We start from the raw sequence: 14,723 nt of genomic DNA on the forward strand, positions 1-14,723 counted from the left end.
TTATTCCCAACTTTAAGGTTTGTAGATTCTCTGCCTCATAAAAATATTTATAGGTTTTAAACAAGCATTGTTGCGACTCTTTATTTGAGACAAGTCAACGAGTGTCCCAATCGCCGCCCATTGCCTCTTTAAATAGCGAGTAATATCCCGCAGAGAGAATTTGAATAATCATCGTAGCAAACAATAAAATCAGCCGTGGTTGTCAGCGCGCAAAAAAAAAATGAGCCGATGATCATTTGCATGAGTTAATACCCATGTTCGGCGCGTCAGCCGTTACCTCCCGCATCAGCAACGGTCGCGCGTGCGACTTCCGTGAACTTTATTGGCGATTGTTGCGTTTTCGGGAGAGGTCTCCAACATGCACGCCATAGGATTTACGAGCTGCTACGATTGTTGTTGCGGCGAACGAGAATCATGTTTCTTTCGGGGCTTTACGTGATTATGATATTGATAAGTTAAGTCTGCATTCGTTGATTCAATCATCGCTCAAAACTGTGTGAACCAGTCTCGATTGAATGAACCTCGTGTTTTGTTGACAAATCGTCACCATTCGGCCAAATAATCACAAGCGCCATGTGACGTTTAAAAATCCCCGCCGCCATTTTATATTTTTAGAGAGGAGTTTTTCGACGAAGCTATTCGAAAATTTCATTTGTTTTGTTTTTGTGCTGCCGATAAAATTCAGTGAAATTTTCAAACAGATTCAACCAAAAATTTCTCTGTAAAAAAATAAAATGGTGGCAGAAATTTTGAAACGTCGCATGCCTCCTGTGATACTCTGACTTGAAGGTGACGAAATGTGGCGGAAATACGTCCAATTGGGACCGAGTTTAACAGGAACGCAGCAAGTTTGAACCAAGAAAAAGAAACTTGAAGTTGCACTCCTCCATAAGATCCAATGTTGGGGGCAAGCTTTAACGAGTACTATCACGATTTGAATTCTTTGACAGGAGAACATTTACGACTAGTTTCATTCAAAATTACTCATAACTTTATTCATCTTCAAAATGCGACTTGATGTGATTTGTCAAACTCGATCCATTTCATCCCCGATTATACTTATGCTCAAAAATGTATAGAAAGGTTTTTAGATCGTTTTTGCGATATTGGTATAAAAATCAGAAAAAGAAACTGCAGGAAATGAGGAAGAATAATACAAAAAGTAAGTTCCTCTTTCCAAATAATAAAAGATAGATCAAATTGACAATAAAGAAATATATAAGACATACTTTTAAATTTTAGACGAAGATTTTGAAAATTGATTGGCGGATACGAGAGAAAAATCAACCACACTTAAGCCACGATATCCTCAAATGAGAAAAGCAACTTTCATTTTTTTCCTTTTTCTGTTGCTGTAATGGTTATTATTCAAGTGGAGCCTGCAGTCCATGACCATCAATTCGTCTGTTGTTAATTTGAAGTCCTGGGCCAAAATCAACAGAATCACTAGGAACACTAAAAAATGAAAGGATGAAGAAACGTATCTCATACGGTCAATATATTTCGAAAAAAAAAGAAAACAAAGTATTTTCAAGTCGAAAGTACACTTTTTTCAGGATCTAACGTTGCTTTGTACTTCTCCAGGTGCATCATATATCTTCTGTAATAAAAAAAAGTATTTTCTTATCAAGCAGAGGAAGGCCGTTAAATTTTTTGCTTCCTTAAGAATCAAGTCAAGAAATTGCTTTTGAGGACAAATCTAACACAATTTTTGAATACCAAAAAAAATCGCAATCCTATACATTAAGAAAGAAGGAGCTCCTCACCTGTAAATATAAAATAGTGTGTTAAAAACAATAAAAACTGAAAGAGGGGTTCTGGTAAAAGTGCACGCTTCGTTCAGTATGCTTCAAGTTGAAAGATCGAAGCGCATGGCTGCTCGGTCGAAAATCTTTAAAAAACGACCGTGGGTAATGCGTTGCGATCCGCTGGACCACGAACATTACGAGGATGACTGGATAAACATGGACATGCGTGTGGTGATGCGGGAAAAAGACCAGAAGCCGGCCGACGCGTTCATGTCACGCATGGGCGATAGAATGCGCTCGGGTCGCCCGAAAAGCTCCGAACCGGTTGCCGTGGACAATCCCACCGCCACCGGCCGGCCCCCATGCGGGCCATCGGCCAAAGGAGACGCATCCCAGTTACACAATTGCCAATTTTTGTGGCCCAGCGAAAGTGAGAGTGAGAGGGGGCAAAAAGAAAGGGAAAGAGATGGAGCGATGAGGCGCAAGTGCATCTTACGCTCGTATAAAAGAACTTTGGACTCATCTGCTGGTCATCAGTTGTTTGTTTGGCAGCCGTTGAATAGTGTCGGGTCCAGCATGAAGGTTTTACAGGTATGAGCATCTTCAATAAATAAAAACGTTCAATATAATTGTGTTGTCAAATATATCGGAATCGGCGGAATAAAACCAACCAATCTTGGATGTTGTCAAATTTTTTTTCCGGATTGATTGGGAAACCGGGTGCTTTTAGTATTTTATTTATTCAAAGGGCATTTTGAACACAATACATAGTGGATGGACTCAACCCTTTTTTTAAGTTTCACATTTACTGCCTCTTAAAAAGATAACGGTAGAAATTTCAACAAGTAAAATTCGGTCTTGTTCAATGAAATTAAATGAATATCAACATGAATCATACTATGAAATGAACTAGAAAATCAGCTAGGAAAATAAATGATAAAACTAATAAAATATGGGCCTCTCTTTTTAAATTAAAAAAAAAAAAAAAAAAAAAAAAAACCAATGAGTTCAACTTGTGCTGCAGGGATCGAAGAGAACCGCAAACAAGAAAATATATTTGAAAAAATAATAAAAATAATTAAATAAATGAATAATATACATTTTTCAAAATGGCTCAAAACAAAACTATCGAAATACTTTTTATTCATACTTGTATCGACTGCATTTGTGTCACAGCTAGAGAGTAAAGTCAAAAGTGCTTAAGAAAGGTGATAAGCCAACCCTCCCTTGCAAGTGTGTTTTTACATTTGTGAGTAAATAAAAATAACGGGTTGAAATCTATCCATAAAAACTGATAAAATATCAAATTGTATACTTTATTCAACCCGTGATAATGTAAGTTCAATTTAGAAACCATAATACATTTTGGGCTCATTTTTGAATGGATAAATTTGAGATAAAATAGCTCCGAAACAAATTTTTGAGCAATGAATTTGATATGCCGCGGAAATTAATATACCTTTGCTTGTATTTTGTTTTTTCTTCTTTCTTTGTTTTGACATTTATAGTGGTTAACCCCTAGCACATAATAGTGTTGCTTTAAAATCGATGAGGCTTTGAAAGTTTTCCTTGGCGATTCAATCTTTCGAATTTTTCAGGTTATTTTTCAATAATTACGATGATCCAAAATCCAGTGTTTTTTTGTATATTTAAAAGGTGAATTATTTTTAAATTTTAGTTGATCAATTAAAAATAAAAAAATTCGACGATCTAAAATTTTATTCCGCAATTTTCTGATCAAAGTAGTATTTCATTAATCCTTAATACGCATGCAGAAACTACAATACAAGGAAAAATATCCTGTTACCAAAAAGTAGCGGTTTAATTTTTTTCATATTTTCCACGTGTGAAATGCAAATACAGTAAAGAATTGACCGCTAATATAGTGTGCCCACATGTGACGTACAGAGATTACATTTTATGGAGGGATATCTCAGCATTATGCTGAGAAACTTTATTTTAACACGAGACTCTCTTGGTGACTTTAACGATGGGTTAAGAAAATAGGAAAAGAAAATGCACTGAAAAATAAAAGCAGTAATGGATATAATTGTTTCTATTCTTTCCATTCTTTTTACACTGAATCCTTGTCAGTGCCTCAAGTAAAATTTTTAAAAGTCCCTCGTCTTTCATCACATGAACGGATGAAATCATGTTAATTTCAGGGTGACTATCTCTTACAACATGTGCGAATTATTTTCCTCCCTCACTCATCAGAAACTCATAATATTTTACTTCCTTAAAAATCATTATATTGAAATATGTTCAAAATATTCAAAAGCCCCTTTGCAGAGGGTCAGTGCTAAATTTTGAATACTTACGATTTTTCTAAAATATAAATTAACCATCGCAATCCTGGTTCCCGTGGTTTCAGAGATCATCCCCACAAGAGCGAAGGATAACTCTCTAATCGTATTTTTGTGAACCTCCATCAACGACCAACATTTTGCCTTCCTGTACCGATTCAATTTCACAAATTTTCACGTAGAAATATCGAAAAAAATATCTTTGCAACACTAAAATAACCCCCTTTTTTGACAGGTATGCGCAGTCCTTGCGCTGACAGTGGCAGTCGCCTACGCTGACAGCAAAGAAAAATCCAAAACCGACAAGTCCAAGGACAAGAGAGGCCTAACTCACGGTCTTAGTTCCGGCGGCTACAGCGGCGGCTACACATCTGGGCTCGGCGGAGGCTCTTACGGAGGATACGGAGGCAGCGGCTACGGCGGCAGCTCTTACGGAAGTGGCTCCTCTTACGGAGGTGGCTCCTCTTACGGAGGTGGCTCATACGGAGGTGGCTCTTACGGCAGTGGCTCTTATGGGGGTGGCTCTTACGGAGGCAGTCTCGGCAGCAGCTACGGATCCTCGAGCCTTGGCTCTTACGGAGGCGACAGCGGTTACGGCGGAAGTTATGGCGGTAGCTCTCTTGGCTCTAGCTATGGTGGCGCCGACTACTCCGGATCATTCGGTTCCGGTGCTGGAATCGGATCAGGAATCTCAGGAGGTTACGGATCTGGCTTCTCATCTGGCTCTGGCTTCTCCTCTGGCGCAGGTTTCTCGTCCAGCAGCTCTGTCGTCTCCGGTGTATCTTCCGGCCCTGTATCCCTCCCCCAACAACCAGTCCAGGTCACTCACTCTGAGTCCCAGTCCACCGTCCATATCCCAGTGCCCAAGCCATACCAAGTAACGGTCACCAAGAAGGTCCCAGTGCCGGTTCCTCAGCCCGTCCAGGTCTCCGTCCCTCAACCCGTCACCGTTCCCATCCCTCAGCCCTACCCCGTTGCCGTCCCCAAGCCATACCCTGTTACCGTTAACAAGCCCTACACCGTCTCCGTACCCCACCCCGTACCCGTAGCCGTCCCTCACCCCGTCCCAGTCTCCGTCCCTCACCCAGTCCCCGTCGTCGTCACTCACCAAGTTCCTGTTGCCGTCCCCCACCCAGTCCCTGTCGTTAAGCACGTCCCTGTCTACAGCCACGGCTCCGTCGGCGGTGGATACTACGGCGGCGTTTCCTCTGGAGTCGGATCCTATGACTCGTCTGCTTCTTTGGGCGGCTACGGAGGTTACGGAAGCTACGGAGGATCGTCTCTTGGCAGTTACGGAGGAGCCTCTCTCGGCAGCTACGGAGGATCTTCTCTCGGCAGCTACGGAGGATCATCTCTCGGCAGCTACGGAGGATCTTCTCTCGGCAGCTACGGAGGATCTTCTCTCGGCAGCTACGGAGGTAAGTTTTGCTTTTTTTCAAAAATAAAGAAAATACGGTAGTTTACCTGCATGGGCAGCTATAAATTAATATTAGAATTTATAAAATCCAATGGTTATTTAAATTAAAAAGGAATGGAGGCTACTTTAAATTAGTGTTTAACTTTTCAGAGCAGTCCTTCTTTTTTCACCTAATTTTTGAAAATGGATATTTATTTTTGAGTTTTTTCAATGTTTTATACAGGATAGTAAAAGCAGAGTTAATAATATATCCCGCAACCTTTTTTTAAACACATCGAAAATAAATTCATCTTGATTTTAAAACGGAAAGATACATATGTGTGACATCGTACCCCAGAGTAACTACTTAAATGTGTGCCTCTACTGAATGAGGTTAGCTTGATAATGGTTTGTTTAAATCGATTTTTAACCCAGTGAATTCTATTTATCTTAATAGGTAGCTACGGTGGTTCTTCATTAGGCAGCTACGGTGGATCTTCCTTGGGCAGCTACGGTGGTTCCTCATTGGGTAGCTACGGTGGCTCTTCTCTGGGCAGCTATGGTGGTTCCTCATTGGGTGGCTCTTACGGAGGCTCCTACGGAGGCTACGAGTCTGCTCCCTCTTACTCATCTGGTAACAGCTACGACTCTCACGGCTCCTACGAGTCATCCTCTTACCCAAGTTCCTCATACGGCGGCTCATCCTACGGTGGCTCATCCTACGGTAGCTCCAGCTCTCCCAGCTCCAGCTACGGACCCCCCAACTACACCCCTGGTGCACCCATCGGATCCTCCCATGGCTCTGACAAATATAAGCGAGCTAACCCAAAGCAGTAATATGACACGTAAGTTCCCTTTTACGTTAAATCCATTACTATAATTTTAGGTCTCTCGTCAATTTTCCCCCCTATTTTTCAGAGTATTGCAAGTTAAAATTCTAGCCGAATAGAAAAAATCGCGAATCTTTTATGACGGTCGTTTCTTGAAATAATTGAACGCTTTCATGCTAAAAAGAAAATGCAAGAATGAATTAAATTATAAGGACACTCGCGCTTCATGGTTCATTTTGCTTTATTCATTTGTACATAGTTCCTTTGTGCATAACCAGGTTCAATTTAACGCATCAAGACGACTTTGACATTATGATAGATGCCTCTTACTGACGTATTTCTGCCAAACAGAACTATATTACGACTTGAGCCCTAATACCCAAAAGAATATGTGCATAACAGGGCTCACGTCATAATCTTTGAAAGAGAGTGAAAGTCGGAACCTCGATTTTTTAATTTTTTGTCCGAGTCTCTCTCGTTTCTAAAACGGCCAAACTCGGGGTTTTTATGATGTTATTTTTTTTTTGCGTAGAAACGCTCTTTTCTGGAAGTTGTGCAGTTTTTGCTTTCGCCTAAAACATTTCTTTTTTCCGAGGTGGGTCATTTTCGAGCTGAGAAGTCCAATTATTTACATTATGCATGTCATACTTGAAATTAAATTTTTCACGATGCAAAAACATCTAGATATCCCCTCATGTAGGATTCATTCTATTTTTCTGATGAGAACTAAACAAATTCAATACACTCTAAAGGAAGGGGTTATCCTACGCAAAAAAAAAAATTAATTCCACCTATTATAAAAGCGAGGAGAGGATGAGTTGGCCAACTTCTGAGCGAAGTCTGGAATCCCGGCCAGATAAACTTGCTTCACGGCCTTAAATCAGCACGACGAACGGGGCGCTAAACAAATTAAAGTATCAGTGTTACCAGGTGATCAACGGCAAATGTCACATATCCTTTACTTCTCATTTGGGCAACTAACCGCTGCAATCGGGTTCCCCCTCCACCGCTCTGGCCGTCGGGGGCCAGTTTCGGCGGACCCCGTTATCTTTTTATGGGCGCGCCTCAGTGAAGATGTCATCGGATCCCCCCAAATTTCGTAACGAGCTGCCCGATTGCCCACGCAACAATCGAGATCCCGAAATCGGCCGTTTGTTCTGACGGCTGACTCTCCGTTTACCGTCCAAAGTGATGTATCCGACACATTCCGGCTGAAAGGTCACGTGATGGGTGATGTAATTGTGCCCGGAAGTGAAACCGTTCTCAGGTAACGACCGCGCTCCGGTGAATATCATCCGATCGACCTTTTTGTCTACAAATATTCGTATTCCTAGCGTGTTAACGGGCTCGACGCGGGCAGGCTAACCCAGTGGGCGATTCTGATTCTTTTAAGAACTTTAGTTTTGGTGCTAGAATAATCCGAGTGTTTGACAACATAGCTTTTTTTGTTGCGTGTCTACAGAACTGCAAGCTTTGTTGAAGGGTTTGAAGAAATAATAATAAAAAAAAAAGAAATTAAAGAAAATAAATTGTTTAAAAATCTGACTAAAATTTTGAAAAGATTCTCATGGCGCTGTTGATAAAAGTATATTGCAAAATTATCAAGGAGCAGAGGGGCACTTTATGAAGGGACAGAGAGATAGCTTTTAAAAATGTCTAGAATATAAATTTACAAACTTAACAACAAATATTTATTTTGAATTTAAGAATTACAATATTTTAAAACAATTGTGTCTTCTTTCTGTTGCAGGTGATTGAGAAATTACTTGTGTATTATTATTCTGACTGATATTCAGTTACCAATGCACGGCTGTAGTGGCCCAAAAGCGGCTTTTGTCCTCCGACAACTTAAGTTCTCCTCACTGGTCGGACAGCGAGACCGAAGCTGTTCTAATACAAACCTCGCCTGAAAAACACCATCAGTAAATTAGTTTGTACTCGTTCGTTGCTGATCCACTTCGACGGTGCGGAAGAACCGGTCAAAAATCTGATTTTCCAGTTATTTTGGAAAATTTCAAGTCATTGCAAGTCATTATTGTTTAAGTCATTCAAGTTAGAAGTTATTTTTAACTTATTTTGTTAAAAATGCGTTTAATAAATTCTAGGTAGTTTACATGTTCGTAAAACTGACTTTTCATATTTTTTCAATCCCAACCTCGAACTTTTGCCAATTTTCAAAATAATTATCAAGTGATGCAGTTAAACGTTTCCAAGTAAACCGTTCAACATTATTTTTTGATTTTCTCACAGAATTTCACCGAAAATTTTAAGAAACATTATTAACTTTCTTTTAAAAATCCAAAATATCATAGGAAAAATTGCAACGTTGCATTATTTACATTATTTTTTATTCATTTAGTTCTTTTTTCTATTCGATTTTCTCATTAAAGCAGCTAATCAACCTTTACGCTAATAAAAGAACTTATAACTAATGAGAAAAGTTAAGTTTTAAGTTTGAGCTCTCACTTTTTAATCCTGGCTTGACTTTTTCAGTAGTTAATGCTTTGTTATCAAAAGAGACTGCACGCATTAAGTTCCATCTTTTGTAAATTCGCAATGAGTCTCAAACCCAGCAGGTAATGTTGAGGCTTTGGCTCTACTTTGAACAGCCGGGTTATAGGGTGGGTTGGTTTCTCCCAAAAATGGTGGGTAGTAAGGAGGTGCCCTTGGCATTGGTCTTCCTGTTTTGAGCTTCTCTTTTTTGTAAAAACTGAACACTACCCAGATAAAATACGATAAGAAGACTGGAATCAAATAAAAATTATTTACTAATAAAAAGATTAAATCATAAAATATAGTTATTTTTCCTTTATTTACATTATCGTATCGAATGACAATTTATTCTCTCTGTATCCAAAGCAAAAAAGTAAATATGGAGTAACATAATTACAGAACTTTAGACGAATAATTTGTGAGAAGGAACATTTGAGTTGTGTAACATTTGAAACGTACGGAGTAGAATTTAAATCATTTAAAATTTCTCACACGTGTTCCTCTCTTTTGCCTACTCAATCGTTTTGTGCAAATATTCTTAACTCTACCCCTGAGTTAAAAATCAAAAAATTTAAAATGAAGTCGCGTGATTTTACTGCGATATGACGCTGAAATCAGAAATTAAACGTGATCGGCTGACATTTCTCTCGTTCTCTTTAAAAAAAAAAAAAAAAAAAAAAAAAGACACAAACAGGAGGGTAGTAACTAGGCTGCGGGCGGTTTCGTTCAATCCTTAGAATAATTCTTAGTTTCAAAACTAACAAAACCTTCTACAAATCGTAGGAACTATCAAATCTGGAATACTTCTCGTAGCTCTCATGCTCTCTTCTCTACAGCGTAACTTGACAAATAGGTAATTAATTAATGCGCTTTCAGGATGATTTCGTAATAGTTGGACAACTTTATTTCCTTTTCTATCTTGTTTCTGAAAGTAGAACAACAAATCCTCTTTCACTTACCACCATGTGAAACTGCATTGATGGCATCAGCCATGAAATACTCCGGATATTGACCTGAAACACTCATGATGACGAGATTCGTGCAAGAGACTCCCGTCTCTGTTATACACGCTTGACTGAACATAATGAGCCATGGCAGAAAATAATCTGGTCGCCCCTGTACAATTTTAAATCAGTAAACATTAAGCTTATTCTTTTCCTATTCATACGTTGGATTTTAATGTCAACTTTCCTAAAATTCTTACACTAAATCATTTTTTAAAAGCCAACCCATCCTAAAAATAATGAAAGTTTCATGAGGCCATACAATAGACAGTTAAAAAAGTTAAACTCGTGAATGGTAAGGCACGAAAAAAACATGTATGAGAACGTTTGCTGATATTTTATCATTTATTAGTGATATTTCGTTCTTTAGAGAAAATTGAAGGTCATCAATATCTATGCGTTACAATTATAAAAAAAAAAAAAAATTCTAAGAATTACTCTCGAACGTGTCAAGTCTTCGCAAAAAATTTGGTAAGATAGATTTTTGCCTGTAACTTCAATGAGGCTGAGAATTGAAAACATCGCATATCAAAATGAATGAAGCGATTCGTTAAAGTTATTTGAGCAATAATTTAAATTCCAGTGCCTGCTTAAATTTTCTGAGAGTGTTGCGATGGAAACTATCAGGTTGGCACTCGTTCCTTAAAAATGAAATCAAAACATAAAGCTGGTGAAGATCACCCACTTTTGGTTCTAAACCATTTTCATACAAACAAGGGTGTGAAACATGAGTTAATTACCTTATCCAAGGCAAAAATTCCAAGTGCGCAGGCTATGATCTGGAAGAAAGCCGTGATGCCTGTCATGATAACATAACGTTGAATATATGTTCCTTTCGTGAAGAACAGTAGCTGATCAATTCCTGTTTGAGATCAAAGAACATGTATGTGAATAGGCAGATTGCTGCAGCTCTTCATATACGAAATAAGCACTGAAGTAATTAAATTTGAGCACTCTACGTCTCGTCTCGATAACATCACTATGGTGTGAGTAAAATTTTCATAACTTATCATCATTTATTTAGTTGTATTTAAACTAGCTGTGAGGAATTTCTATCAAATGAAAAATGGGTAGCTTGTTCAAAGTTTTGTATGTGTGGCATCTTTTTCATCAATTTTGTTCGGAAGCAGTTGCACCCAAATAGAATAACTTTTAGAACAGTTTATTGGAAAATCTTTCCACGTTGAAAATGCTTAAATCTGCTTAAGGTAAAAAGTCTAAAGGCCAATTTGAAATTTTTGACGGACCATAGCTATCAAAATTCGCTCTTAGTTTCCATCGTTTGAAATTTGACACTGGTACTTTCAAACCAAATTCAGTAGATAGTAACAACAGCAAATAGAGGTTTGTTCGTTAGTTGCGAGAATATAAACTCCATTCAAGTGATTCTTATGCAGTTAGTTTCTCTCGCTGAACTGATTGGAAGACTCGTCTTGCATTCAGGAGGAAAGGAACTAAATTAATGAAAATTCAAAGGAAATTAGCATTAAATTTTATTCTCTCGGCCGTAAATAAAAAACAAAAACAGAAGGTCGTAAGTTGACTAAGATTAAGTATTGATTTTTTTCTCGACAAAAAATAAATAAAAAGTTTACGTCAAGCAGACCCCAAAAAACTTGGTTTCTCTCTGCTTAACTTAATCTATTTTTACGGAGAGGGAAGGAACCACCGTTTTTTTGTGCAGGGGAGATGTCTGAAGTTTAAAAGAAGTTTCTAAAAATGACGTTTTTGGGGAAAATTTCGAGATGGGGGGGGGGGGGGGGGTTCCAGACTTCCGAGCCCTCTGTGGCTACGCCTTCGACCTGGTAACTGGAACTAGAATGATTTTCTTTTGTATCATACGACGCAACCGATCTTTGGCAACACTAGCCTTGATGCCACGTTTCATATATTCACCTCACCACCGCGCTCCTTTTCCAACCTCTTTGTCCGACACAGATGTGTCCCACCGACGTCGAGGCGTCTCCGTCGAGCGTCGACGTCGCGTCGACGTCGCGTCGGCGTCGCGGCGCGCGGGAAACTGGTGATTGATGTAAGAGGGAAAACTCACCGTGGCCGATTTCGTAATAGAAGGAGTTGTTGGAGGGACGCGGGTAATTCGTGACGACTTGATTCGCCTCGCTCCGCAGCAAAGACGTAGCCAGGTATATCGTCGTGAAGACCAGTAGCAACCTCGTCAGCTGAAACAATCGAGCACACGAAAAATTACACGGGCAAGTTACAGGCCCATTGAAATTCAATCACAGCAAAATCGATGAGAGTCAAAATATGAGGTCGAGTATACAGTGGTGTTACTAGACTGAAAACTTGAAGGAAGAAGTTTGGCAAAAGTCTAAAAATTACCCGTGAACACTGAATTACACAGTATATGGTAATACATAAAAAGATAATTACTCATTCTCAAACTTCTTGGAGGAAGCAGTGTTTCCCTAGTACCATATACGCAGAAAGCGTCACTAGTCGGGTAAACTTTGATAACACACTGCAAAGTCATTCAAATTCTGTATAAAGAGACCGGAATCAATGCTAAAAATGTATGCATTATTTTTTTCCCCCTTTTATTTTAAGCAGTGCAATGCAGGAACAAAGGTAAAACATACACGTCAATTTATAAGAATTCGACTTTTTGGACGCCTTTCATCTGCTTTTGTTCAGTCTTGGCACGGTACTCCTTGGCGTTGCATTTTTCCGTCATCATTTCGATGAGCAGGCAGAAAAACTCTCAGATACCTCATTAAAGTCGCATCCGCGAAAACCAAACTGTATCGTTCCGTATTGTTCTTTTGAGAGTTTAAATCGTTGCAGCTTTGCAATCTCATATAACACACTAGAAAGGGTCACGTTATAAGATTACAACAGTTGGTTTTTATAGCTTTTACTTTTAACAACGGAACACTCTTCTCCAAAATACTTCGAGTGTATATGTTGGATGAATGGTGGTGTGAAATTAAATTTCTTACAATGCAATTTTCTTACAATTTTCTTCTAATATGCTAAAGAAAATGATCAGTTACAACTTACGCACGTTATCCATATGACAATTTGAGTACCAGTGCGCAATGGAATGCAGCATAAAAAACTCTTCAGTAGATATACCATATTACTAAGGCACACAATAGATACATTCAACTGAAAATTAGCCAAGGAGAGTTCAATTAGTTTTGATAGTGCTCCAATATAATAATGGAATCATAACAGTAAATATGAAAAGAAAGATACAGAACATTTTACATTGAGACGATAGGGATGTTTGGGATTTGAGGACTCATTTTTATGCTGAGAAACAGAGTTGAAAAGTTCAGCTTCCCAGGTTCACATAAAAGCAAAGAAGAAGAAGAGTTGTACATTTTTACCATAAAAACATTACGCATGGTTCGAGATTCTGAATCGCTTCAATTGAGGTACATATTTTTTCAGAAACTACATATATGATAAAACGGAAAGAGAACATCAAGTCGATATTTATGACGCCTAGTCCTAGTTTGGCGGTGGCGCTATTAGCACCGCGCCAACCAGCCCTGCATGGTCGTGTCAGCGCCGCAGTGTGAAGCGCCTTCAATTTCACTTAGCTGCAATATGGGCAACACCCATGGTCGAATAGTTATCTCACAAACGCCTTCCCTAAATAGTGTCCAATAGCGACGGCTACACGCGAAGAAGCCAATTTATCTCCGATTGAAACGTTGCATACCTCCGCTTGTGTTGTATTTTGATTTACTTTTTTAAAATTAAGGAACCATATTTCTAATGATAATTTTTCGCGGCTTTTCCCTATTCTATTTCAAACATATTTACAAAAAGTTCAAACAGGAGAATTGTTTTCTTCTTCTTTTTGTCTTTTTTTGGGTATTTTATTGTAGAACAAGCGCAATTATTTCCGACCTCGGATGAAATCTATTCCGATGAATGCTTTTACTTAATGATACCTATATTTGAAAAACATTCACTTCGAAGGTGATTCACAAGTAAAATTGCAGCCTCCTCACTATTGTGTCGATGTATTTATTTGTTACAACGCGATTTTCTTGCAAAAAAAGCAATTTTCGATCATAGTAACAATTACTTAATGATAAAAATTAACAACTCGAGATTTTTAGAAGAAAACCGCCGGCGTGAGTTCTAAAAATGGCCCGATCGGTTTGAATCTTTATGGGAATTTTTTAAAGTAGCGGCTGCTATTGGGAACTGGAGTGATGAGCTTTTCCAACATTTTTTTAGGATATAAATGAGGCGTATATTAGTGAGGCAACCTATTCTGGAGGATTTTTGGATAAAGTGATGAAGTGATAACTACATCGATTATATTACTCTTAACAGAAAATCGCAAATCCGCATACTAGAGGACTGTGGTAGATAAATCTGGGTGAAAAAATTTGGTGAAACCAGCTAGATATTATTTGAGAATAAATATATCTAAATTTAACGCCTCTCTTTAAAACTCACCTCGCTGCTTCATCTCTTGATAATTTATTTCAATCCAGGGAGACTGGAGATACAACAGGGCCCATCACAGGGTTTTCACCGAAAGTAAACTCTTAGTTCACTTACTTACATAAGAAATGAATTTTTTGAAAAACCAATTCCACTCTTGTTGTTTATCATTCAATCAGAAACACAACCTTTGAACATATACATCTAATGCAATTCACTTCTGTTTGGAAAGGTCTTCGATTTAATGTGCCGTATGCGCTCCTGTCCCGTTTTTTAGCTGAAATGAAAATCTAGTCTCACTTTCTGTAGTAAGTACAAATCACAAAATCTTCCATAAAACTAAAACAGCTATGTATTTTCACTGAAAAGCTAATTGACTTCATTTAGTCATTTAAATCCCTAATTTTTAATCCTAACCCCATTGTTTTTATTCCGCATAGGAACAGCTGATAGATAACCTAAAAAAAATCAAACAGATACAACCTGGGAAAAAACCGTAGAGTAAATTGGACTAA

General features: G+C 38.5%; 2 protein-coding genes across 4 annotated transcripts; one reads left to right on the forward strand and one right to left on the reverse strand.

Annotated features, from left to right (window-relative positions):
* Positions 1 to 1,497: 1,497 nt before the first annotated feature.
* LOC109038993 (uncharacterized) lies at positions 1,498 to 8,406 on the forward strand. Its single transcript, XM_019054297.2, has 4 exons — positions 1,498 to 2,339; positions 4,290 to 5,472; positions 5,908 to 6,295; positions 8,031 to 8,406. The coding sequence occupies exons 1-3, from the start codon at positions 1,845 to 1,847 to the stop codon at positions 6,285 to 6,287; spliced, it is 2,058 nt and encodes a 685-aa protein (XP_018909842.2). The 5' UTR covers positions 1,498 to 1,844; the 3' UTR covers positions 6,288 to 6,295; positions 8,031 to 8,406.
* Positions 7,949 to 14,664, reverse strand: LOC109038996 (uncharacterized). Of its 3 annotated transcripts, XM_019054299.2 has the most exons (7): positions 14,221 to 14,657; positions 12,799 to 12,906; positions 11,828 to 11,957; positions 10,518 to 10,639; positions 9,733 to 9,889; positions 8,747 to 9,024; positions 7,949 to 8,186 (listed from the first exon to the last, which is right to left on the reverse strand). In XM_019054299.2, the coding sequence occupies exons 2-6, from the start codon at positions 12,874 to 12,876 to the stop codon at positions 8,810 to 8,812; spliced, it is 702 nt and encodes a 233-aa protein (XP_018909844.2). In that variant the 5' UTR covers positions 12,877 to 12,906; positions 14,221 to 14,657; the 3' UTR covers positions 7,949 to 8,186; positions 8,747 to 8,809. The 3 variants fall into 3 exon arrangements, with proteins under 3 accessions (XP_018909844.2, XP_072154431.1, XP_072154430.1); XM_072298330.1 differs by lacking the exon at positions 8,747 to 9,024 and having other exon boundaries at positions 14,221 to 14,664; XM_072298329.1 differs by lacking the exon at positions 14,221 to 14,657 and having other exon boundaries at positions 12,803 to 12,906.
* Between the last annotated feature and the right edge of the window lie 59 nt (positions 14,665 to 14,723).

This window comes from Bemisia tabaci, chromosome 3, assembly GCF_918797505.1.
Source record: "Bemisia tabaci chromosome 3, PGI_BMITA_v3".
Classification (NCBI taxonomy): domain Eukaryota; kingdom Metazoa; phylum Arthropoda; class Insecta; order Hemiptera; family Aleyrodidae; genus Bemisia; species Bemisia tabaci.